Raw genomic sequence first — 25,415 nt, 5'->3', positions numbered from 1 at the left:
GTTTTAGGTGGAAACTTGTTGCTGTTGTTTCTGGGATTCTTTTATGGGGGTTATTTTATGTTGGGAGTATCAGAGTAAGAATGACTCCCACAATGTGCTTTTAAACATCTTCCAGATATGGACGAATGTTGGGTCATTTCATGAGAAGGAGATTAGTTGCTCACATTTCACAGGATTTCACTGGGAGGTGGACAGTGGAATTGCTAAGAGTATATCTGCTCCGTTCAGTGGAGCATTATAATGGGAACCCTAACTTACCACTCTTACGTCTTCCTGTGGTACCTCTCTAATGTGCTGATTCTGCACTACACTGCTGAGTGTAGGGTACATGTGCGAACTTGCTTTGTCACTTCCTTGGAGATGTCAGCACTGGGAAGTGTGAGGTGGAACTAGCTCAAATGTCTTTTCAAAAAGCTTGGACTATATGACCATGTGATCATATGAAGAATACGGTTCCATTTTTGTGACAAGGGAAGAGAATAGTATCTGAAATTGAGGCAAATGTAGCACTGGATTATGCTACAGATAAAAGTAGTCAATGTTCTGTGCCATATAATGCAGATTACTTCAATACAGAAGAAAGCAAAGGTTTTGTTCCATCTGCTCCATTGTGCTATGTATAGAGGATGAGTTCAGAGAATAAAATATGAGGATATAACAGTGAGCAGATATAGGTCAGCAGACACAGGATTTTAAAGGGTTTATGGTTAATCCAGGGTTATTTGGTATTGGGGAGCATAATGAATTTGAACAACCATATTCCCTCAGTTTCTCTGTTGAGAATAATTGGGCTGGGTTTAAACTTCTATAAATGTTTTGTTAGAAATGGCAGATACGAAATATTCCGTAAGAGCCCCTCCTCAGTTGCTTTGATTGTACACCTGTCTTCTGCTCTGACTGAATGGAAGCCATTTCTGATCTGGAACCTGTTAGTAGGACAAAAAAGGGACAGTATTACAAGTAATATGGTTGTCTGGTGGGGATACCTCACCTCATTAGGACTTGCATGTCTTTTTGTGGTAGACTTAGGTTGGTTTTGGACCACTCACAAAAGAGGCAAATGATCTCTGTATCCTTGCATGAGGGTATGCCTGCGTAGGTGTTTGTAGTGAAGTTAAGATGTACAGGTGAATATTGTATTTTGGTCAAAAGACTAGGAGAACTGTCAAGGAGATGATAAGGAATTCTGTACAAATCTCCGATCTTCAGAACTATCACTCGAGTGGTGAGTGTTCTAAACCATTTTTTGAGTAAGCAAGAGGAATTTTGCGCTCGTGAAAGGTGCCAGATTGACAGCCCTAGAGACTGAACCCTTCTATTTATCCACAGAACAGGTACAGCACAGACAGCAGCACTGCAAGCTTCCCCACAGTGTCTCATCAATATATCTCAACCCTGTTCTGGAGGAACCACCTGTTGAGGTGAGAAGGTAGTTCAGTCTCTTCATGTACTGTCAATCCTTGGCCTGACTTCTGAGATTGCCAGTCAGGGTGTCCTCTGATGCAAACTGATATAAAATTGTAGAATCTGGACTGAATAATTCAGCAGGTTTTATATGTGATACTTTCCACACGTTTGATGATGCTTCAGTTGCCTTTTTGCTTTAAGTGACATAGGCTGAGGTCCAGGGAATGACTTTGAATCCAAAGACTCTGTATGCCTTTGCAAGTACTCTAATGTTTTTATACTGTTGTGTATGTAGGAGGACATTTGTGTTAAAATACATCTAGGTTCAAGGCCCTCAGTCTACATGTAAATAATTATGCTGACTGCCCACAAATCCCTTTTTTTCCATAGTTTAAGGGATAGCTATAAATGTTGTATGGTATTATGAATAGCAGAAATAGATTATCTAAATATGTACTATGCTAATGTGTACTCTTATTTACCTAATTTTGTGCATATTATAAAACACTGCCCCTTTTCCTCTTGGCACAGCAGCTTCTACTTAAGATCTAATACAAGTTTAAACTTGATGTCCTTTGCAAAAATAGTAGGAAATTGGCTAGATAATAAATTGTATGGTTTAATTTGCTATCTGCAGTGGGACAGCATTTAATAACACTAGGAAACAGGGAAAGTGCTTTGAAATTTACAGAAGTAGAATGAAGCTGGATGTTTAACAAACTCCAGAAAAGAAATCTGCTTCAGCAACTTTACAGTTTGAGAGATTAATCCAAGCTTAGGCGCTTTTATTTTATGTATGGCTTTGAGGCTGTTTCTCAACTATAACTTCTTCTACAACAAGCAAAACCCTCAGTACTGATACTCCTATTTATTTTTTTTCTTTTTTTGTCTTTTAGTATAAGAAGCTGACACAAGGATATGTAAGACTAGGTTCATGATTTGAGAAATTTTCTTGGCCAGATTTTAGATACTGTCTTGAGATAATCAGATCAGATTTACCTTCAGGCTTAACAGAGGGAAAGGTTTTTGTGTACGTTTAATTAGAATCATAGAATGGTTAGGGTTGGAAAGGACCTTAAGATCACAGAGTTCCAACCCTCCTGCAATGGGCAGGGACACCTCACACTAAACCGTGTCACCCAAGGCTCTGTCCAGCGTGGCCTTGAACACTGCCAGGGATGGAGCATTCACCACTTCCTTGGGCAGCCTGTTCCGGTGCCTCACCATCCTCACAGTAAAGAACTTCTTCCTTAGATCTAACCTGAACTCCCCCTGTTTCAGTTTGAACCCACCACCCCTTGTCCTACCACTACAGTCCCTAATGAAGAGTCCCTCCCCAGCATCCTTATAGGCATCCCCTTACAGGCTTTCAAGCATTTATTCGTATTAGTAAGTACTTAAGGCCAGTGTGAGTACTGATGACATAGTGCAACTGAGCTTTTGGTGGTTTTCTTTCCTGGTTATTCTATATTTTGCTTCTGTTTAAATGCGTACCTCAGAAAACAGTTTTGAGGACTGGAAAGGCATATTTATTCAGTAGCTGTTATGCTGATTTTTGGGATTCTCGATAATGGCAGAATGATTGTTAATTCTTCATCCCCTGATGTTTCCAATTGTTGTGATATTCCCTCCTGAATCCAGACTAGTGAATTAGCTATAATTACTGTAATGAGAGCTAATTGATTTCCTTGAGCTTTTCCCTCTTACATGTTGTCTTTCATCTGCAGACCCATTCTGAAGAGAGACCATTCCAGTGTGAGGAATGCAAAGCTTTGTTCCGAACCCCGTTCTCTCTACAAAGACATCTGTTAATCCATAACAGTAAGTGCTAAGAGAGGGAAAAGAACTTCCTCAGTTCTCACATTTGACTGAGTAAAGCAGACATATGGCACCTTGCTCCAGTATGCAATTTGCTATATTAAATTACTATTGAGATTCAGCTCTAGCCCCAGGGAGTTAGAAGATTCAGAGCCAAGTTCCAAACTTGTCTTTAAATGCACTTAAATGCAAATCCAAATATGCTGTATAAAATTTAGCAATGACTTGGGGTCTGATGGCAGATTTATTTGTGCATAAAGCATGACAGTGTTACCTCCATTTTAAGAAAGAAGAAATGGAGGCATCAAAAGGAGCGTGACCAGCAGGTCAAAGGAGGTGATCCTGCCCCTCTACTCTGCTCTTATGAGACCTCACCTGGAGTATTATGTGCAGTTCAACATAAAAAGGACATGGAACTGTTGGAACAAGTCTAGAGGATGCCACAAGGATTATCAGGGGACTGGAGCACCTCCTGTATGAAGACAGGCTGAGAAAGTTGGGGCTGTTCAGCCTGGAGAAGAGAAGGCTGTGTGGAGACCTCATAGCAGCTTTCCAGTATCTGAAGGGGTCCTGTAGGGATGCTGGGGAGGGACTCTTCATTAGGGACTGTAGCGACAGGGCAAGGGGTAATGTGTTAAAACTTAAGCAGGGGAAGTTTAGATTGCATGTAAAGAAGAAATTCTTTCCTGTTAGGGTGGTAAGGCACTGGACTGGGTTGCCCAGGGAGGCTGTGAATGCTTCATCCCTGTGAGTGTTCAAGGCCAGGTTGGACGAAGCCTTGGGTGACATGGTTTAGTGTGAGGTGTCCCTGCCCATGGCAGGGGGGTTGGAACTAGATGATCTTAAGGTCCTTTCCAACCCTAACTATTCTATGATTCTATAACTTGATGGCTTACTCAATTTTTGTAGGTAGTCCTGTTTAGAGCTTGAAACTCAGATTCTCTGTCCTGTGCCAGATCAGGCTAGTATTTCCTGCCTGTGTTGTAGAACTTGCAGCCAAGAGAAATGCTGTGGCCATTTTCCCTCTTGAGTAACTTGTTCTTGGCATTCTGTACTATTTTTTAACTGCCTGCATAAAGATTTATTTTTGGTGGAATTTTCTCAGTCTTTGATATTGACAGAGCCCAAGACTACCATTCAACAATGTGAATATCAGCAATTTAGAGTTTAGAAAATATTCATGGTCTGAAATCCTTGAAGCTACAAGGCTTCAAGAAGGCAGTACTTTGATTTGGGGAATATTTAAGTTGGTATTATTAAGAACACAACTAAACTTTCATTTGTCAGTCCCGTAAATGGTGTTTATGTTACATGAAGTGTTAGACGGGTGTGTTTAGTTTGTTGTTTTACAGTTATCTTTCAGAACTTCTGTGATTTCATAAAGCATTGAATTTAAACATTTTTTCTAGTGTTAAATGTTTAAAAATGATGGCAGGGGGTGGGGTAGTTAAAAACCTGTTTAGCCGTGTATTTTCTAATGAACCAAGCATTTGCAAAATATCCAAAAGCAGTAAATTCACAGTGCAGAGAGTAGTCTGCCTTGGTAAAGGTCTCTCTAAAAACATATCCTATGACTATTTTTGAAGAGGATGGGAGCTCAGCAAATTTGAGTTCTTTGAGCTAGGGTTATGATTTGTGCCAGGTTTAGTTGTTCGTGAACCACCAGTATTTAAGCAAATACAAAATATATCAGACTGTGAAGTGCACTGGCACAGACACTGTCTTGTCAGTCTTCCTTGGTGCAAAAGGAAACATACCTGCTGAAGTACAGAGTAGGTGTTTGAAAGCGGTAACTTCTGCCATCATAAGTAAAACCACCTCTAAAATGAGTCCAAGTGTTAAACTGAAAAGACTTGCATTTTTATTAATCACAGGAAAGATTTTTAAAATTTTTTTTATTTCTTACTTTTGAAAAAAATGGCTCAACAACTGGGCAACTTAATAAGGAGCCTTTAATACAGCAGAATATAAGCAAAGTTTTTACAGTCATACTGCATCTCTCATCTGTAGAGTCCAAAAAAAGAAGTGCTGACAGACCAATAGCAAGGTGAAAGTCATTACTAGGATAAACTGAAGAATAAAGAGTTTTTAGTTCAAGGCTGTGGTTAAAACAAGGGGCTTTGCTGTTGTCTGAAAAGAGCTTGTCTTCCCAGAGAAGAAATGTAGAAGTCTTCTCCTCATGACCTGACTCTGAGACTGAGAAGTTGTGATGGCATGATAATAAGCCTTTCATATTTGAAGTAACTCAAAATTACTGGCATTGTCCTTCTACAGCTGAATGGTAGTCCCTCTCATAGCTCTGAAATATATGTGCTCTGTAAAACACAGGAGGGAAACAAACCGGAACTTCTAGATGTATTAATCTGGCTTTATTGTTGTGTGCTGTAGGAAAGAAAAAAATTGTTTGTGAAGCTTGAAATTTGAAGGGAAAATTGAAGGTCATTCTACATCTTTTTTTTTTTTCTTTTTTTTTTAAATTCAGTATCCCCTTATTGATTTAGAGGCAGGCCCTCTGCAGAATGATGTAGAATAACTTAAATTTTATTTTACAAACTAAATATACTGGAAAAATTCATATTTTGTAAACTAATTTTTCAGGTGTTCCTGTCTTGAAATTGGAAAAGTCATCATGAATAAAACTTTACAAATTGAATATCAAGTATGTCTAACTAACCAATAATAATAAAAATCCAAACTCTTCTTTCTACCCTCCCTCCCCAGGCTTTGGCTGTAGAAATGTAACCCATCTTCTGAGAGTCAGACAAATTTTTTCTCCTAGGCATGCTGCTGATAATAGTTTTAGTAACTGTGTTCTCATGTCACTGTCAATGTTGGGGCTAACCCTTTATTCTTAGCTATAGTGTTTAGGGAGGATATAAGGTACATAAGTGTATAGTACCTCATACCTTGCTAATGCTAGCTCATGAGGCCGTAAGAGGCTTGGTTAACAAGAATGCGTAGTCCTGAGCATTTTTACTTGGATGATTTAGTTACTTAGGATTGTGGAGACATGCATGAACATGATTGCATTTGTCGAGGAGGATTAATCCTCATTATGTATTTGCTTTCCAGGGTAAAAATCTGCATGCAGAATGTTTGTTAGTAGGAGAAATACTGATTAGCTACTGCTACAGGGGTCAGCAGAAGTGGGCACTGAAGATCACTCATTTAAAGTAAAGAATGTGTAGTCCTGATTTTAATTTTCTTGTTTTGTCATAAAGAGACTGCATCAGTGGAATAGATAATGTCATTCCTAGGAAAGATACATTTGTGTTGTGTATTCCTGGGGGAAAGCACTGTAGGATATATTATGCTAGTGCTCTGTTTTCATCTTGGGAGACATTTATCAATATTGTTAACAGTTTCAGGTCAGGTACTCTGAAAAAGTTTCCTGCCTTCAGTGGTTTCAAGAGCTGAGTCAATGATAAACTTTCTTGTTTACTTCCGTTGTCTAGGGTGCCTAGGCCTGAAGAGAATCTATGTCTTATCTTTTGCTATTTTATTTTGTAACAAACCTCTAGATCTATCGCAGTGCAAATATGTTGACTGAAAATACAAAATGGAAATTCTTTATTTTTATACGTTAATATTAGGAATATATTTGGAATCATTAGTATTACTCTTATCTGCCAGAGTTTGTTTTTGGCAGTGATTTTTCTTAAGCGTCAGACATGTTTTTACATTTATGATATGAAACGTGGTTGTTCTTTATCACAATGAGGTATTATGAAATAGGTTGCATATCAAATGATCTTTAAGGTCCATTCCAACCCTAACGTTTTTGTGATTCTGTGATTTCCAGAGCTGCTCAGGAAGTTTTAGTACATCTTTTTGCAAGCAGTTTTGATTATTGCTTTAGGCTGTTGAGAAACCTTCAAAACCTCCTTGCATTGTTGTGTACTACTGGTATTTTTAAACTAAGTTTTCATGTATCTTTATGGTTTAAAAAAAAACCCCAAAACCAGTAAGGTGTAAAGACTGTTCAGTGAGCCGGCTTTGCATGGAGATAGTGCAATATCAGATGGCTCCTCTGTAATGAGATACAGGGTTTCTGCTAAATAAGGAAGCTGAGGAGAAACACTGGTTATTTTCCTTCATCTAGAATAGCACTTAAAAAATCAGCAAATTCTAGGCTTCCCATTGCTTTGCATGTTGAATTTTGTTAAACTTTTAGCCAGAAGTTGGCAAAATACATACTTGGTGTCGTAACTGTATATGGTTGAAGAGTATTATAAATTCAGGAAGATGTCTCTTGCCGTTTAAGTTTCAACAGGTTAAGCCTGTTGCATCTTTTTGCTTGTTACTATAAGCAGAGTCTGTTAAAGAGGTTCTGATAAAACCTGTGCTTCATCTCACTGGCAGCCGTTTCCACTGGATGCCATTTTGCCTTTGGCTATAGAGTTTAATTTCACATTTCTGGCTACATTGTTGTCAGGACTACTTCCTTAATTTCCCAGTGACATTTTTACCTGATTTGATGTTCTTTCTGTTCTCAGAACCCAGCTTTTAATTTGTCTTTACTGCTTTTATTCATTATTCTGAAACAGGAAGTATTAGTGTATTTCCACAAAAATATGATATCTTTAAGCACTGTTTTTCTCTTTATAAGGTGAGAGGACTTTCAGGTGTGATCACTGTGACGCTACTTTCAAAAGAAAGGACACATTAAATGTTCATATTCAAGTTGTACACGATGGACATAAGAAATACAAGTGTGATCTCTGTGACAAAGCTTTTGTGACACCCTCAGTCCTAAAGAGTCATAAAAAAGTGAGTAGAATAAGTTCTGTCATACTAATTTGTTCTGTGTCTTTAAGATGGTAATAAACATAAAATCCCCAGATGCTTCTGCATTTCTGGCTTTTCAGTAGAAAGCTATGATGGTGGTTCACATCCTAAAATGCTTATTGCAGTAGTGGGATTCTTGGTGGCATGCAGAATCTGTAGTGGGTGCATATGTATAAATCCAGTGTAGGTACTCCAGCATCCAGTGTGTGGGTGGACTTGCTGCACTACTCTTGCCATACTCCTTCCCACTGATCTCTGTGGTGGAATTGGGGTAAACTTTAGAAGAAACCTTGTTCCCTAGTTGTGCATGAGGTCAGGTTTATGTTACAGCAAAGAAATGAGAAGAAAGTAATTGAATCGAGAACAAATCAGCTGAGGCATTGCCGCCAAATGCAGATTGCGAGATTTTATTGAAAAACATGATGCATACATTGTTTGCCATGTAGTATGCTCTTCATATATGCATGTAAAATTTTAGTAAGAAAACTGGGTGTAACTGAATTATTTAGTTACAACATTTTCAGCACATAATTGTGGTGAGTCCTATGCATTACAACACAAATATATATTCAAAATTGAAGAAAAAATGTAAGGGAGTCTTCCAATGTCTCTCCAGCCCTATGTATTACAGCTGTGGGAACTAGTACACGTCTTTAGAGCCTAAACCAAGTTACTGGGAGATAGTAGACTGTTGAAATCTCTAAGGTAGTGGATGGCATTGTCTCCTTAATGTGCAAAAAGTATTTGGAAAAAGTATTGGAACCAACTGTGAATGAGGTCTCTTTAGTTTCTTTGTGGTCTTTTAAAGATCTTGATCTTCCATTAAATGTATGTTGATGCATTTGCTGTCTGTCTGCCTTCAGTCTAAGTGCTGCTTGTCCCATATTTAATATGCATTAAGTTACTTAGTAATTATAGTTGCTGGAAAACAGTTTCCTGTGATTGAGTGACTTAACTGTGTAAACAAGATACGTTCCTCTCAGATATGCTTAGTAGAAGGTTTTTGCCTGTTCTTCAGAAGAGCTTAAATGATGTGGGTTGCCTTGTTTGTAGACTTCAGTACACGTACTGTAAGATAGCTGAGATTCAAATAACCAGGTTCATCAGTTGTTCAGCCTATTCTATGAGTTGAATTTTGCTGTAACAGAGAGAGATCTTTATAAGGTGTTCTTTTTCGGAGTATTAAAGCACATTTGTTTTTCAAGCCTGAATATATTGGTCCAAGGAACTAAAAACCAAATGGTGTGCAAAACAAAATTGTGATTTGTTTCTCATTGTGTTCTTGGGGAGCAAGACTTCAGGGGGGAATAGTATCATTCATTAGGCAAACTGATTTCTTTGGGAAACAAGACTGCTTTTCAGACACACAATCCTTTTCATCCTTAATCTACTTGTTCTAATCACTTGAGTTAACAGACCTAGCTTATAATACTGATACATTGAATTCAGATCAATTATTTGTGAAGGATGGATTGTAAGATCCAAAAGTCAAAGTATTACCTGGAATCATTGATGTGCTCTGCATAATTTTTTTTTTAATTTCCCTAAAGTACTTTCTAAAAAATTCAGTGTGACTTACTATTTCACATTAAAAATGGCTGTGTGTACCTGTATTTTAATGGAAAGTCCCTGGTGTTTATTGTTTATCCCTGTTCTCTCTTTGGCATTCCTTCTTAATTGTAATTGCTATTGCTCTATGCTGCTGTCAGACTAAGACTAGCTGTATGCTTGTGAGCCTTTTAGTTGTACTGTATTGCTCCGAGAAATCCTTTCTGGTAGTTTGAAATATATTAAGTGAATATGGTATTCCTTAATATTGCTGTTAGAGAGAGAAGTGATTTCTAAAGAAATCTATCCTAATCAAGAAGGATTTAACATTGATACCCCTGATGTTAGGGAATAAAAATTGTGCAAGTGCATCCAGTGTTGAAATGACATCTCATTTACTCTTCCTTCAGCTGCAGTGTAATATGTACGATGTGCGATAAGGTTTTTATGATGTAATGAAGACTTTTATGTCACTTCAGTGTCTTTCATGAAAATAAGAATTAATTTCCCTATCTGAAGAGAGTCATGTGCAAAGCTTGAAACCCAAATAGTCAGCTGTGCATATGATTTAATGTGTTATCTTTCCTTTCCTGTTTGAATGAGCACTTGTAAATGAAGGGATTCAAAATTCTTCACTAAAGGAGTGTCCTGGGTTTACCAGGAGCCGTTTTGCTCCTTCTTAGTAACTGGTGCAAGCTCTGTGTTTTGACTTCCAGCCTGGGCAGAGAGCTGATAATAGCGATTGTTTTTAATTGTTGCTAAGTAATGTTTATTCTGGCCAAGGACTCTGTGAGTCTCATGCTCTGCTGGGGACGAGGGAGGCCGGGAGGAAGCAGAGACAGGACACCTGACCCAAACTAGCCAAAGAGGTATTCCATACCATAGCACGTCATGCCCGGAGGGGGAACTGGAAGTTACCCGGAAGGGGCAGGCTCTGGCTCTTCGGGGGGGTCGAACTCGTTCGGCGGTGGTATCGTATTCTCTTGTTATTTTCTCTTATCAATATTATCATTGGTGGTAGCAGCAGTGATTTGTGTTATACCTTAGTTACTGGGCTGTCCTTATCTCAACCCATGGGAGTTACATTCTCCTGATTTTCCTCCCCATCCCTCCGGGAGTGGGGAGGGTCGGGGGGGGGGGTGAGTGGACGACCTGTGTGGATTGGTTTAAACCACGACAGTTCTTTTTGGCGCCCAACGTGGGGCACGAAGGGTTGAGATAACGACAGATCTGACCAGATTAATAGTCACTCGTCACAATGCTGATTTATTGGCTCTCAAAGCTGTTCCTCTGGGTCTCACAGGTTCAGAACTCTGTACATTACATACAGCCGGTATTTGCTGTGGTAATGTTTTTCAAGTGTGGGGCGTGGGCTAAGGTTTTTATCTCATTGTACTTTTTTATAATGACTTGCAATACAATAGAATCATTGATCATGAAACTGATCGGTCTTATGCTCCCAGTGTGGTCACCACCTTTATACTTTGGGAGGTATATAATAAAGGTGCTTAGCAATTTCACATCTTTTTTCTCCTTCTCGGGTGGTCAACCTGCGAAGGAAACACTCTTTTACCCTCTTAGCCCCCCTCTCAGACCAGCTACAGCATCATTTGAGAGTTTTGAAGTTCTTGAATGGCCTTTTAATATTGTTGAGACCTGTTTCCTGATTGTGATGGGGATTTCCATGTTGGCCCGCATACGGAGTGTGTTTTACCCACAACCATCTCGTCTGATTTCAAGAATTAAGCAGAGTCAGGTTTGGGCCTTGTCTGGGGTTAAACGACAATATAGGAGGACCAAGAGATTTTCCCCGGGGCTGGACAGCCATGAGTGGCAGGGTGTGTGGGATAGCATGGGCAAGTATCTAGGTCAGTGGGCTCCTCCAGTACTTTGGAACTTCACCACCGAACAAGTGCAAAATCCGGAAGAATTAGTAAAACACTTAAATGAGGTGTGTGGTCAGTCTGGCCATACCAGAGACGGACAAATCACGGCAACGTGCTGGGGCTTGGCCTATGCTTACAGGGCTTTGTTCAACACTATCCAGCACCTTCAAAAGGAAAAAAATGCCCCTGCATCTGAGGGCAAAGCAACAGTCAGTGCAGCTACTCCAGCTCCAAGTACAGCAGCTACACCACCCCCAGCGACGAGTACAGTCGCTACCCAAACTCTGGCTGCAATAGACAGCACGGCTACCCCAGCTCCAAGTACAGCGGCTACACCATCCTCAGCGACAAGTACAGTTGCTACCCAAACTTTGGCTGCAACAAACAGCACGGCTACCCCAGCTTCAAGCACAGCAGCTACACCACCCTCAGCGACAAGTACAGTAGCTACCCAAACTTTGGCTGCAACAGACAGCACGGCTACCCCAGCTCCAAGTACAGCAGCTACACCATCCTCAGCGACAAGTACAGTTGCTACCCAGACTTTGGCTGCAACAGACAGCACGGCTACCCCAGCTCCAAGTACAGCAGCTACACCATTCCCAGCGACAAGTACAGTTGCTACTCAAACCACAGTGAAAATCACTGTAGCTAAACCAGAGGATCAGTTTGTACCAATATCAGTTGCCCCTGTACGCAAGAGAAAAAGCAAAAAGGAGGCAAGAAGGGTGAAGCAAGATGAAGAAACAATGTATTCACCACCTGGTCCAGAATCTGAGGAGGAGTCATCATCGCATGATGATGAAGAAGAAGAAGAGGTGACTTCTCGACCTCGGACCTCAACTGAGCTACGGAATATGCGAAAAGATTTTACCCGTCAACCAGGGGAGCACATCGTCACCTGGTTGCTCCGATGCTGGGACAATGGGGCCGATGGTCACGAACTAGAAGGTAGTGAAGCCAAGCAGCTGGGATCACTTGCTAGAGAAGGGGGAATTGGCAAAGCAATTGCAAGAGAGAAAAAGTCCCTCAGTCTTTGGAGGCGGCTCTTGGCAGCTGTGAAAGAAAGGTTTCCATACAAGGATGATGTTATGAGTCGTTCGGCTAAGTGGACTACTTTAGACAAAGGCATCCAGTCTCTGAGGGAATCAGCCATCGTAGAGATGATCTATCACATCAAGCCGAATAATGGGGATGTACCCATAGACCCAGATGAAGTCGAATGTACACGACCCATGTGGCGAAAACTAACACGGAATGCACCGTCATCATATGCCCATTCATTGGCAACAGTAACCTGGAATGGTATAGTACCACTGACAGTGGATGAAATGATTCATAGACTCCGAGAGTTCGAAGACAACCTCACCCCTTCCATCATATCAGCTGTGGAAAAACTGTCCCAGGATCTCAAACAATTGAGGGACGATCTATCTGATTTATCCAGCTCCTCACGTGTACCAACACACGTCTCAGCTATTAACAAAAGGCGTCCTATTCTTCGAGAGAGAAGATACAGGAGGTATATGCCACGGGCCACCCTATGGTTTTATCTGCGGGATCACGGAGAAGACATGACAAAGTGGGACGGAAAACCTACTTCAGTTTTGGAGGAACGAGTGAGCGAATTGAAGAGGGGAGCAAGGCCCAAGACTCATCATCCCATGAGAGCTGCGGCTTCAGTCTCTGGTGAGCAGGCCCCCAGATGGAGTGGAAGAGCTGACTTTACTCCAGCTCCTGTGATAGCGAAGAATAATCCCTTTCAATATGACTTAAGTGTTCAAAGTTGTGATGACTATTAGAGGGGCCCTGCCTCCAGCCAGGTGGAGGTAGGGGATAATCGGATTTACTGGACTGTGTGGGTCAAATGGCCTGGCACATCAGTCCCACAGAAGTATAAGGCTTTAGTAGATACCGGTGCACAGTGTACCCTGATGCCGTCAAGCTGTCAAGGGGTGGAACCCATCTATATTTCTGGAGTGACAGGAGGATCCCAAGAGTTGACTGTATTGGAGGCTGAAATTAGCCTAACTGGGAGGAAATGGCAAAAGCACCCCATTGTGACTGGCCCTGACTTCCCTCCAACCGTCATCCCAACAAAGAATGAATTCTGATAGAACCAGACAAGTTCTGCAGTGAAGAATCATCACCAGCAGGCAACAATCCAACACTGCACACAGCTTTTCCTGCCCTGAAAAGACTGTTACAAAGGATGGAACCTGACATCATGGACCGAATGGACTCAGCAGCTTTATAAGGACTGGTCTATGCACTAAGAGTGTACTGGGATAAGACTGATAGTATACTGAAAAATGTGGGATCTGAGCATGATGTGAATGGTATGGAATAAGGGGTGGATACTGTCCTGGGTTTACCAGGAGCCGTTTTGCTCCTTCTTAGTAACTGGTGCAAGCTCTGTGTTTTGACTTCCAGCCTGGGCAGAGAGCTGATAATAGCGATTGTTTTTAATTGTTGCTAAGTAATGTTTATTCTGGCCAAGGACTCTGTGAGTCTCATGCTCTGCTGGGGACGAGGGAGGCCGGGAGGAAGCAGAGACAGGACACCTGACCCAAACTAGCCAAAGAGGTATTCCATACCATAGCACGTCATGCCCGGAGGGGGAACTGGAAGTTACCCGGAAGGGGCAGGCTCTGGCTCTTCGGGGGGGTCGAACTCGTTCGGCGGTGGTATCGTATTCTCTTGTTATTTTCTCTTATCAATATTATCATTGGTGGTAGCAGCAGTGATTTGTGTTATACCTTAGTTACTGGGCTGTTCTTATCTCAGCCCGTGGGAGTTACATTCTCCTGATTTTCCTCCCCATCCCTCCGGGAGTGGGGAGGGTCGGGGGGGGGTGAGTGGACGACCTGTGTGGATTGGTTTAAACCACGACAAGGAGCAATCACATTTATAAGGAAACATTATTCGATAGGTTGGTAAATCTTCAGTTCAGAATAGGGCGTAGAAAATATAATGTCAAAACCAATGAGAAGCTGTGTTTCTAACTTAGTTCAAGGTGGTCTTGCTGTTGACCTCCAAGGTTGGATGGGAGAGTTTGAGATTTTTTTATTTATTTATTTATTTTTATTTTGAAATAATTCTTAGCAGCAAGGTGCTCTAGCCTGAGCAGCTTAATTTCATAAGACAAGCTCAGTGTATAATTTAGTATTGGTGACACTTACAATATTATTCTTGTGATAATTCTCTAAATGCAGTCTGATTCTCGAATTTAACACAAGCTAGGCAGTGTCCAGTATGCAGGTTGTGTTGACTGAATTATTGAGAACTTGCACTTTGAAGGATTGCTGTCCATAATACTTCAGAGGAACTGGTGGCTGTCTTTCATTTGTATGAGACAAAAACCATATGCACAAATCTCCACATAGACCTTTTAAAGTTCTAGTTCAAGTCTGTAACAGGAAGAGTAATGTTAGGTTAGGTAAACTATTTTCACTACAGTTCATAATGTAAGAAAATTCTGTGAAATTATAAGCTGTTAAAAATAGACCCGTTTATGAAGATTAATTTTATTAGGTAACCAAATTAACATTTGTTGGAAACCACTATCACAGATACCAAACTGAAAAATAGGTGTCTTATTCTTGCAATCATGAAAATAAAGAGTTGAATAGGACATTTTTAATAGTAACTATTTTTAGGAAATAGTAAATTTAAGAACTGAAAAGGCAGATTATTTTGCCATTAGTAATGAGAGTCATTGAGAAGTTTTAGAAGAAAAATGAAAGAATCTCTGCTTTGTATGATGGTATAACATGTATAATGGAGATAATAGTGGTCAATACAGTTGAAATATTCCATGTTCCACTTCCTTTAAAGCTATGCTGAAGCTTTCATTCTTGTCTTTCTCCACCCCATGTAGACTCACACAGGAGAAAAAGAGAAGATTTGCCCATATTGCGGACAAAAGTTTGCAAGCAATGGAACACTGAGAGTTCATATTCGAAGCCATACAGGTACAGTGTTGTTTATTATAATGAACAGAAATTACTTTCTCAATATGTATCAAAGTGTAAGTATATCCATAATTTGTATATCTACAAACAGAAATGCAAATTTACAGGTGGGCCTAACACAGTATCTTTTTCAGACATTTTACCTGCTTCATGTGTAAAAGCAGATTCTGTTCTCAACTATGATTATATACAAGAGTGTGTATGTATGTGTATGAATGTTTTTATGTATATACAATGTGAGTTCATCTTTCTGGTAGCAAAGGTGTTTTGACACTCTGACTTCATATTAATGTAACTTCTGACCTTATCACAACTTGCATGCTACCCAAATTAGAATCTTCTACCTTGTGTATGCTTTAACTCAAAATTTATTTTCTTTTGCAACATGTGATTCATTCTGCAGGTCTCCTAATGTTCCTGGGTCTGATACATGCAACTTATTGCCACCCAGACTGCATTACTGTAATGCTGTTGTGTTATATATGTGCATCATACACACACTGAAAATAAATTTCATGTTGTAAGGTTTCATTTTGTGAGCTTATGGTTTCATTCAGGTAAGTGGTGGCATCTGAAAGGGGTTTCATTGTGATAATTTGATTCCAATATAAAATGGTATAGATTTGCCTTTGGCAGTCAAAGCATCAGTTAACAAATAGCCTTCCTATGACATTCCATTCACTTGGCATAAGCAAATTTCATTTCTAGGGAGATGACAAGAATTTGTGCTTTTAGTAATTTGTCTTTCTACTGTGTTTGGAAAAGTCTGAGTCACTTCAATCTGTCAAGAGTCACTTCAATCTGTCAAGACCACCTCTTAAGATTACAGGTTTACTCGTTTTTGATATATTGGGATTTTTTGGATTTGGCTGCTATAGACACTAGCAAATTTTTATCCTGTTCCTGCAGGATAGAAGGCTAAAATTGACTTCTATCTTTAGCTCTTATTCTTTACTAAATTCCATTTTTGGAACATTTATCCTTCTTAGCAGCAATATAAAATCATATACATAGAAGCCTCTGTATGCATTCTGCTCATGTTGTTTACATACACTGTATAATCACTGATACAAAAAACAGTAGGTCAAAGCTGGCAAGACCCAAAATCTATCTGTTGCTCTGCTTTGTTGACATTCTTTCTTCTACGCACCTTATCAACTCCTTTCAAAGCCCTTCCTGCACAAATTTTTTTTTTTTTGACTTCCTGATGATTCATATCAAACATTATTCTAATTCTTCATTAAAATCTCTGGATTCACATTTCAACATTTTTTTGCAGGCAAGTCTGCTTTATGGCCTTCGCTAGTGTGACACTTGTGTTTTCTTATTTCACAGGCCCTTTCCTTAAACTTCAGGTATGTTTTCTGCGTACTATGAATGTTATACATCAGTTTGCACAGAGTACAAAGGTCCTAGATTTTCAAGTTGATAGTGCAGATAGCTCTTGGGGAATATGCGTTATAGCTGTCTGGGTGAAAATGCTTTTCACACATGTGCTGCTACCAGTTCAACTTAATGTTTCAGCTTTCAAGCAGGCTTTCCTAAATTTAGAAGTTAGGCTAAGCTGATGTTCATGAAACCACACACCAGAGACCTCTAACCATGACTACAGAGACTTGCAAAATTTGTAGCCAGTATAACATGAGAAATGGTAACTATGACATTTTGCATTTATTTGAAGTAGAAAGGCACTGAAGATTTTCAACTCATTCGTAAATTAAGTGTGGTGGGACAAACTGTCTTGCCAGGATATGATATACGTTGGAATTAAGGGGATATGCAGTGTGGAAACAACCCGCTGCAGGAGGAGGGAGAGTTCAAGGCCTGTTTCTTTACCTAAAAAGCTAGAGGCACTCATTTTGAAGAGGGTTGCTAATTCAGGAAAATGGTTTAAAAAAATAATCTGTAAATTACATGGCAAAATGCCTTATGTGAGTTTTAGTGAGAACATACTGTAGTTAGATGCATGTTGGACTTTTGGAGAGGTTGTTTTGACTTGTGCTGTACCTGAAGACTTTAGCTAAGTTGATCATGATCATAATAGATGCAGGCTAATCACAATAGGAAATTGTTGTCCAATGTTCAGTGGGCCTGAGGAAGCATAGCTTTCTGAAAAATAGCTTGCATCATTTCTGAGAAAGCAGGGATAGTTGATGAAGGGAATCTGTGTCATCTGCAAACAGTACAAAAATACTTGAAGTACTCATTTGATGGCTTTTAGTAATAAAGTTCACTGCATTGTGAAAATCCTTGACAACTTCTTGGGGATTTTTCTGAGTGCCAAGAAATTTGCAGCTTGTCAAACAGTGGAGCCACAAATTCACTTTATTCAGCGACGGATGTTTGGTTTCAAAATGCCGCTGTATTGAATACTTCATGCTCTTGATATCTATTAAGTTCCGTGGTTTTGAATTGATCAGTTAAAAACTGTGCTCTCTTTTAATTTTTTTTTTACTTCGAAGTATCACTTTTCATTCTAACCTAGCAGTGAAACAACCAGCAGCCATGGTCTGCTTTCAAGAGATGGATCATCTTTGTGAATAAGCCTTCAGCTAGGGCTGAACTTTGTTGCAGCTAAGCAGTACACCATAAATGTAAATATTGCAAAGACCTTCATGTCTTAGTGATTACACCTGATTAGTTTGAGGTCTTGGTGCAGAGATACGTGTTACACTGCTGTGCATGTGGTCAGCTAGACTTTGTTTTATTAGCTACTTGGTTCTGTATTTAAAAAATAAAGCCGACAGAGTTCTTTTTAAAGAGAGTCGTGTATCAGTTTTTATCCTTTTTTTTTTTTTTTTTTTTTATAAAGCTGTTTTTGATAAAAAGTCAAGGTTGTTGATTCTGCTTTGGAATTGTATTTTCATATGCTTAATAATCCATACAAAAAGAGAAGCTCAGTGGAATTTTGGCTTATATTTAATACACAGCAGATGTTCTTCAGTATTGTTACTCACAGATGTATGCATGCTTCCTTGATAAGAAGTTTCCTTCCCTCTTTTATCTTATAGTAAGACTCTGTAAATGAGCCCTAACACTTCTTGGCCTGTTGCAGAAACTGAGCTTGTTTGGGGTGAGTGAACATGTCTGCATGTGCATGTACAGAGGGAAGGGGTTGATGTTTGCATCTGAACCTAACATATTGCTCTGTAATTCATCATCTGGGTTTCAGCCTTGGCATGACAGAGACAGCGCTCGGTAGGTCAGCTGAAACACTATAGCACATTCTCCCTTTGCTGTATCCTATTGGTTTATGACTTCTTAGGGTCGGAGGGAACTGGGGTTAATTCGGCAAAAGAATTGTCTGACTGTGATGTAAATTCCTTGGCTTGTTCATAAATTGTAAAAGAAATTCTGTGGTCTGCTCCTTGGGCTTGAAAACTAGGGGCCAGGAGGTTAATTACTTCCCTAAAGTTTCCCTAAAGTTTTCGCTAAAGCAGCTTCAGTGTTAACAGTTAATGGCTGTAGCTTGTGCAACTTCTCAGTTTCCTTATGCATAGCTATTTAGATCTAGTAATTGCTGTCTTGTGTGTTTGTGTGTGCATGTATTTGTATGTGCCTATGTTATGTATTTATGCACATGCATTTTATCTGTCTGATACTTATACTATTGCTTTCCTAATTAGTTGTGTCCTAATCCCTTCCATCATTGTGATGTAGCACATCAGGTTGTTGTTACAACAGTTGTTCTATTAGTAGAACAACTAGTAGTAGTAGTTGAGGTAGTTTATATTTGCAGGTAATTTTTTTTGCTGTGTTAAGAAAATTAAGTGTTTAAACTGTAATTCCACCCTTTGCATGCTGTCTTTTTCTACTACATTACATAGGGACTGGTGAGGGACAACTAATGACCATACACGTCTTCCAGAAAATGCTTATACATGCAAATATAGGTTAAGACATAACCTTTGTTTTTGCTTTTTTCATCACAGTTAGTCAAAGTATTGCTAAAAAGTCACTAAGATTGCGATGACTTTATTTTGTCCTAAGTGTTTTCTGAAAAGATGAATGTTTCTATTCTATGTCATTTAAAAGCCATGACTTAATGTGGCATTCTTACATGTTACAGTCTCTGGTATGTGGAAAAGCTGCTTTATTTTGTAAGTATGAGTTGAGAAGGTTCTTTATTAATTTATTTCCATACACATGAGTAGGAGATAATGCCAAGAGATTGCATTAGGACAGTGAAAAGCATTTGGACCGCAGACTTCCATAGCCTTTGTGTCAACACAGTTAAGCTTACCTTTTCAATTTCCATTTTCGTAACTAAAGACTCCTTTATAAGCTCATGAAAACATTTCATTTTACTTGCTCACTGTAACTTTAGGTGCTGGTTGCCTTCTTGAGATGTTTGTCATCCTCTGCATTGAGGATCTGATGTTATGATCCTCACTTTGCCATTGTAGTCACATTTCTACAGTTTGATTAACTAGTCATTTGAGCTTTCAGATCATATTTATGGTCCAACTGTTTAAAAATCTAGGCCTAAATTTTGCACTTTTATGTAAAAATTCCTGAGTAAACAATAAAATATTAGTTGTGGAGTTATAATAATGATCTTTGCTTATTAACAGTAGTTGAATCATCTGCGAGCAAAAGACTTCAAAGTAGTTGAAGGAAGAAGTTGAAGAACAGTTTAACTTTAGTTTAGTACTGTGTAAAATACGCCCCCAAAGTTTTAATAGCTAAAGAAGCAACTGTTTATTCATGTACATAAGAAATAATGTACAGCCAGGATCCTTATACTAGAATATCTTCTGGCGAATCACCGTATAAGTAATACATGTTTTGTTACATTAAAAAAAAAAAATAGAAGCTTAAAGGAACTTCCTCTTATACCACTTTGAATTATGTGGAAAAACGTATCTGTGTCTAGTCAGTGAACAGCTAGCAGATGTCTACAGATAAACAGGTTGTTTCTAATCAGTAACTTATAAATGATCTCTCTTTTGTCTACTGAATTTAAAAAGGAGCTTACAGAAGACCTCAAAGGTAAGGATTCTGCATTTTTAAACTTTTCAGTTTATAAATCATTGTTGTATTTATCTCCAGACAACAGTTAAATCTTTAAAAATACCTGTAAAGTTTCATACAGCTGTCAGCTTCTTGTTTTCTGCTTCTATGAATGAAGAAATGTTCTTGTAAGGGATAGATTGTCAAATCTCAACATCACTGTAGAACTGATGAAAGGCTAAATAATAGAGGTAGTTGATGTTTTATTGTACAGATTCAGACAGCTGACTTATTTCATAGGGTCCTTTACTAGTCTTTATAGTTCATTTAGTTACAGATAGCTAAAACGTCAATTATATCATGATAATTTTTCTGGGCCAGAGAGGACAAACACTTTGAGTATTGGTCTTGACTAGGTAATATGAATTCTCTGAATAAACCCAAAAATTAGCAGAAAACAAACTTTCTCAGCTGTCAAAATACTACTTCTGCTCCTCAAAGAATAAGGCATGGATAAGAACTTACAAGGATGTATTATATAAAAAAAAAAAAAAATAAATGGTTAAAGCAATTTGGTTTTCTCTTACTTTGAGAAGAATAGCACTGGAGTTTTTTGTTATTAAATATATGACCATTTTTAGTGAATGGCAGATGCATTTGGTTTACTCAAATAAAAGCAATTCTGGTTTTCCCTGTGCCTGAAAAATACACACGTATTGGAGCTCTGTTAGAAAACATTCAGAAATCCATACGCTTACTGACACTATAATCATTGGTGAAGGGAAAAAAAAGCAGAAATATTTCACTTCCTATCTGCAGAGCCTGCCAAGTTTGAATGGTTGTTGAAGTGAAGAAAGAAATTTCTAATTAACCCATACATGAGTACTGTATTTCCATTTTTCTCAGGCAACAAGCCTGTTCTAAGATCAGTCAAAAAACCATCCCTTTCTACCCTGTAGAATGACATGTGTGTGTGGTGTTTCTGGGTTTTGCCTCACCTGGCATTCACAAGTATTTTACCTTTCTAATTACCAAGTTGTTTGGCTCTTGGCATGAGAAAGCTGCTCCTGTGTGGGTACTTCTGTACCTTTTCCAGTGCTAAATTTTGAGTGTTTAATGGTTGAAAACCTGGCAAGCCAGAATTTTGTATAGGCCAGATCATTATTTTTATTGTTTGTCCAGGTGTTGTAAAGAGAGCAGCTCGCTGCTGGAATTAGCCAAGCTTCTTGGTTGCTCTTCCATTATTTTCACTTGCTAGAATCCCTGGTCAGAATTATAAAAGTGCTTAAGGGACCTGTGGTATTAAATGCTTTTGAAAATGCTAGATGGTGCCTAGAAAACTGCCATGTCTACACAAGAGGAAATGTAATATTTTGAAGAAGTGTTTGTCTCCTCAAGGGCCATTTGACATGCTGTGTACCACCAAGGTGGGAAATATACTGAATATTTTCTTAAAGTGTGAATATTTAATTTTCATTCAGTAACTGGTTTTCTGGCATTTTCTAATTTAAGTTCTTTTGAAATCACTTGGTTCCTGGAGTTCCTATTTAACTTAATTTTAATTCCTAATGAAGTTCTTCTCATGTAGGAGAAATTCAGTTCTGTGGACATGCATGTATAGTGCCTTAACTGAATTCTGTGAAGTTAAGGACACAAACTTCTCTTTTAATTTGATGGAAACACCATATACAGAGCAACAGCAGCGGAGGATAAATGTGTAAAGCTGTGAAGTGCTCTATATGGACAGATAGTGTTCTAAAGCATATGTCACAGATTATAATTTTGTTATATCCGTTAACCTTTTGCCCATCCTTACTTGCTGTTGAATGCTGTCATCACCCCAGATTATCTCTGACTTAAAAAACCTTCTTGCAGTTCCCATTCTGGGCTGCCCTGTTGATCATCTGGTATGGAGTGTTGCATGTGTGATCCAGATGGCCCCCTTGCCTCTGATTTCCTCCCCAGGTGAACTGTTGTCTTTCCTCCATCGTTGGTCGATGCTGGAGTCTCTTTTTCCCCTCTACCCTACCCCAGTCTGAAGTTATGTCTTTAAAAAGGATTTTTATTTTTTTTAAATTGACATTTTTAAATAATACTCTCATATATGTGTTTATTCTTTTAAAAAATAATCTTCTAATTTTTGTACTATGTAATTCAACATGTGAAAAGGAGCTAATTCTAGAAGGTGATAAATGGTCTGTGGAAGATTCTGAGGGATCACATTGCATCAATTTTTTATAGAAAACCATTCCTTTTAAGCTGCATACACTGCACATGATCTGATGTTAAGTGCAGTCTCTCATAAGTCTTTTTCTGATGTTCGTGAGTGTTGCCCTAGACCAATGGTGCTAAATACCCCAATGCACCAAGCATAGACATATTAAAAGTATAACACCTCCACCTTGATCATTTCACAGCATAATTCAAATTCTTCATTCCTTAATACAGCAGTTTAGTTCCAATGAAGACAGAAAGCCAGAAAGTACATGATGACTGACATACATATAACATTGTACACAAGTGAACAAGCAAGCCACATGGGAATGGCAAAAGTAAATATGACCCCAGATTTAACGGAATGAAATAGAAATAATGTCTGTATATGGTTTGAAAGAGCTCTGTGAGGCTGCTGCCAAAACCAAATACGGTCGTTCATCAAATGTGTACTTTAGCGTGCTGTTGAACATCTCTGCCTTTTTCAGTTTGCTGATTTCTTCCCACAGTTTTGTTGTATCTCTTCAGATGACTTTCTCCTGTTGCATGTTTCATTTGTTTCAGTTTATGGGATTACATTTGTCACCTCTAACTTACTTATTTGGTAGATCTAACTTGAGGTCACTGTTTCAAAGTAATTGCGAACACTGGGGTTTATATCATGTTTCCACCTGATTTTGTAATTAGCTTTTTTTGTGGCTAAACTGCCTACAGGGAATGCAAAATACAGTGTGAAAACAGCAACACATATGACTAATTTGAATTACTGTTTCTCAGAGTCTTTATTATGTGTCTGGCTATAGCCACTGAAATCTTGATGAAGAAATGCGTGTTTCATGTTGTTTCTGAATTGTTTTGCTCACAGGCATATGTGAGTTTGGAAATCTGGGTGCTGAACTCACTGTAAATACTACCTTACAGCACCTTTGATTGCAAATGTCTTATGGGAAGTGTCCATCCCAAGTTGAACAGAGATGGAAGAATCTGGTGTTTAACTTGTTATGGTACATTAAGGTCCAGTAGGTGTTGTGATCTCAAGCTAGAGATTTACACACTTGAGGAAAAAAAAGATACCACTTCTGTCATGACATATTTTCAGACCAAAATCCCATATGGTTTTCAATCATAGAATTGTTTTTCGTAATCCTTGTATTAGGGTGAAAATTTATTTTTATCATGTTAAAAGCTGGTTTTTTTGTTCATAGAAAAATCTGGAAGTAGAATGTCTAGACAATGAATTATATTAAATCCACTGCAGTTTATCCAAGGATTATTTATTTAGGGTTATTTATACAGAAGTACCATTAATATGTTGAGCAGTTCGTTGTTGGTCAGCAGGGACATGACAGTCAGCTGTAACTTGAGGGTGAACATAGCATTTATTATGTCTGTCTTACTTGAGTGTACTGGTATTTTAATTATAGCAGTTGTTCTTAGTTACTGTTGCATTCCTAACATTACTTCTGGGCATGTTGACTGGACAAGGTATCAAATTAAGATGTATTTAATATGCCTACTGGATTTTGATACTGTACTGAAGTAGAAAGCCTGATGCAATGTTTTAGTATAAAGTGCAGATCGTATTCTCTGTTGCAGTTTAATGGCAGATTTGCAAACAGTAACATAGAAGGCCAGGGCTTTTTTCAGATATTTTCCTAATGTGGAGTGTTAGGATTAAGGCTTGGTAGTGTATTTGGAAGTTAAAAGATTTTTCCTCCACATTCTCCATATTTTTGTACATAAATCAAATCTAAGAAAAAACAACCAATGGCCCTCACTTTGTGAAATAATACCTTTGAAAACTTACTCTGACTGAAATGAAAAGGCATTATAGTAAAAAAAAATGGTGCACTGATTTACTTCAGTTATTATCCCCTGATAAGGATTTATCATTGTCTTCAAACATAAAGATCTTTATGTTATATAGATATATATATATTTAAAATATGTATGTTTATATAAAAAACAGAGTGGAAATGGCATAAATGTTAATTGACATTAACAACTTTATCTCTGGCGTACCCCCTCCCTCTTACTATGATGATATTCCGTATTGACACTGTATCTCCTAAGCATGCTTCTAGTGGTAAATCCAACAAGAAATTGTTTGTCACAGGGAAAATAGCTTTCGTTCATTGTGATGCTTAATAAGTCCTTTTTGTAAGGACAAGAGAAATAGAGATACATGACCTGCAGCACCATGTTGTTTGTTTATCTTTGCCATTCCTTTCTTCTCCTAGAAACAGATCCATTCCTTTTCTGATCAGAGAAGTTTTACATCTGGAAATCTCCAAGTATTTATTGTGTGTGGGTTGATCTGAAGTTTAATATTCCAGTGCTTATACTTGAGTTTTGGTGGCCTTTGCTTGATTGCAGATGAACATGAAAGCACTGATGTGTAATGTCACTTTCCCAGGAACTTCTATCACATCACACTTGCTTTCCAAATTTTCTTAGTGACAATTCTAAACTTTGTTGAAGCACAGAACCTTCTTATTTGTGGACACTTGCAATAGTTCTGTATGAAACAGGGCACTTCAGCAAATCTTCCTGTGTGGGAAAAATATATTTAGCATTTTTTATTTCAAATCTGTTTTTTCTCTGTTGTCATCTTATGCCATTTGCATTTTGCAGTATTAGAGACAGGATCCACTGCTCCCATTTGTCCCACACGACTTAAAGTGGGATAGAGTATCTAAGACTTCTCTTGGGGAACACCTGCTTCCCAGTAGTCTCAGTGGCAAATCTGTTCCTGAGATCTTTATTACAAGCAACTGACTGGTAGCATGAATAATGTTTGCCTAGTCTAGTGCTGAAGCAAGACAAG

At 38.6% G+C, this 25,415-nt stretch overlaps 1 protein-coding gene across 25 annotated transcripts in view; it reads left to right on the top strand.

The window, feature by feature from the left end:
- Nucleotides 1–25,415, top strand: part of PRDM5 (PR/SET domain 5) — a 94,397-nt gene that overhangs the window by 47,009 nt on the left and 21,973 nt on the right. For 4 of the 25 annotated variants that reach the window (XM_065685832.1, XM_065685877.1, XM_065685886.1 and 1 more), the window contains exons 11-14: nucleotides 1,335–1,421; nucleotides 3,135–3,228; nucleotides 7,835–7,995; nucleotides 15,328–15,421. In XM_065685832.1, coding sequence (XP_065541904.1) covers nucleotides 1,335–1,421; nucleotides 3,135–3,228; nucleotides 7,835–7,995; nucleotides 15,328–15,421 — 436 coding nt within the window. Of the gene's footprint in view, nucleotides 1–1,329; nucleotides 1,422–3,134; nucleotides 3,229–7,834; nucleotides 7,996–15,327; nucleotides 15,422–15,824; nucleotides 15,979–16,700; nucleotides 16,777–18,432; nucleotides 18,495–18,593; nucleotides 18,620–19,490; nucleotides 19,522–20,391; nucleotides 20,414–22,249; nucleotides 22,340–22,822; nucleotides 22,927–25,415 lie in introns of those variants that run through there. The other 21 variants (XR_010613958.1, XR_010613947.1, XR_010613987.1 and 18 more) reach the window with 19 other exon arrangements.

This window comes from Lathamus discolor, chromosome 1, assembly GCF_037157495.1.
Source record: "Lathamus discolor isolate bLatDis1 chromosome 1, bLatDis1.hap1, whole genome shotgun sequence".
Lineage (NCBI taxonomy): Eukaryota > Metazoa > Chordata > Aves > Psittaciformes > Psittacidae > Lathamus > Lathamus discolor.
The sequence above is the reverse complement of the archived record's forward strand: the minus strand, read 5'-3'. Positions and strand labels throughout refer to the sequence as shown.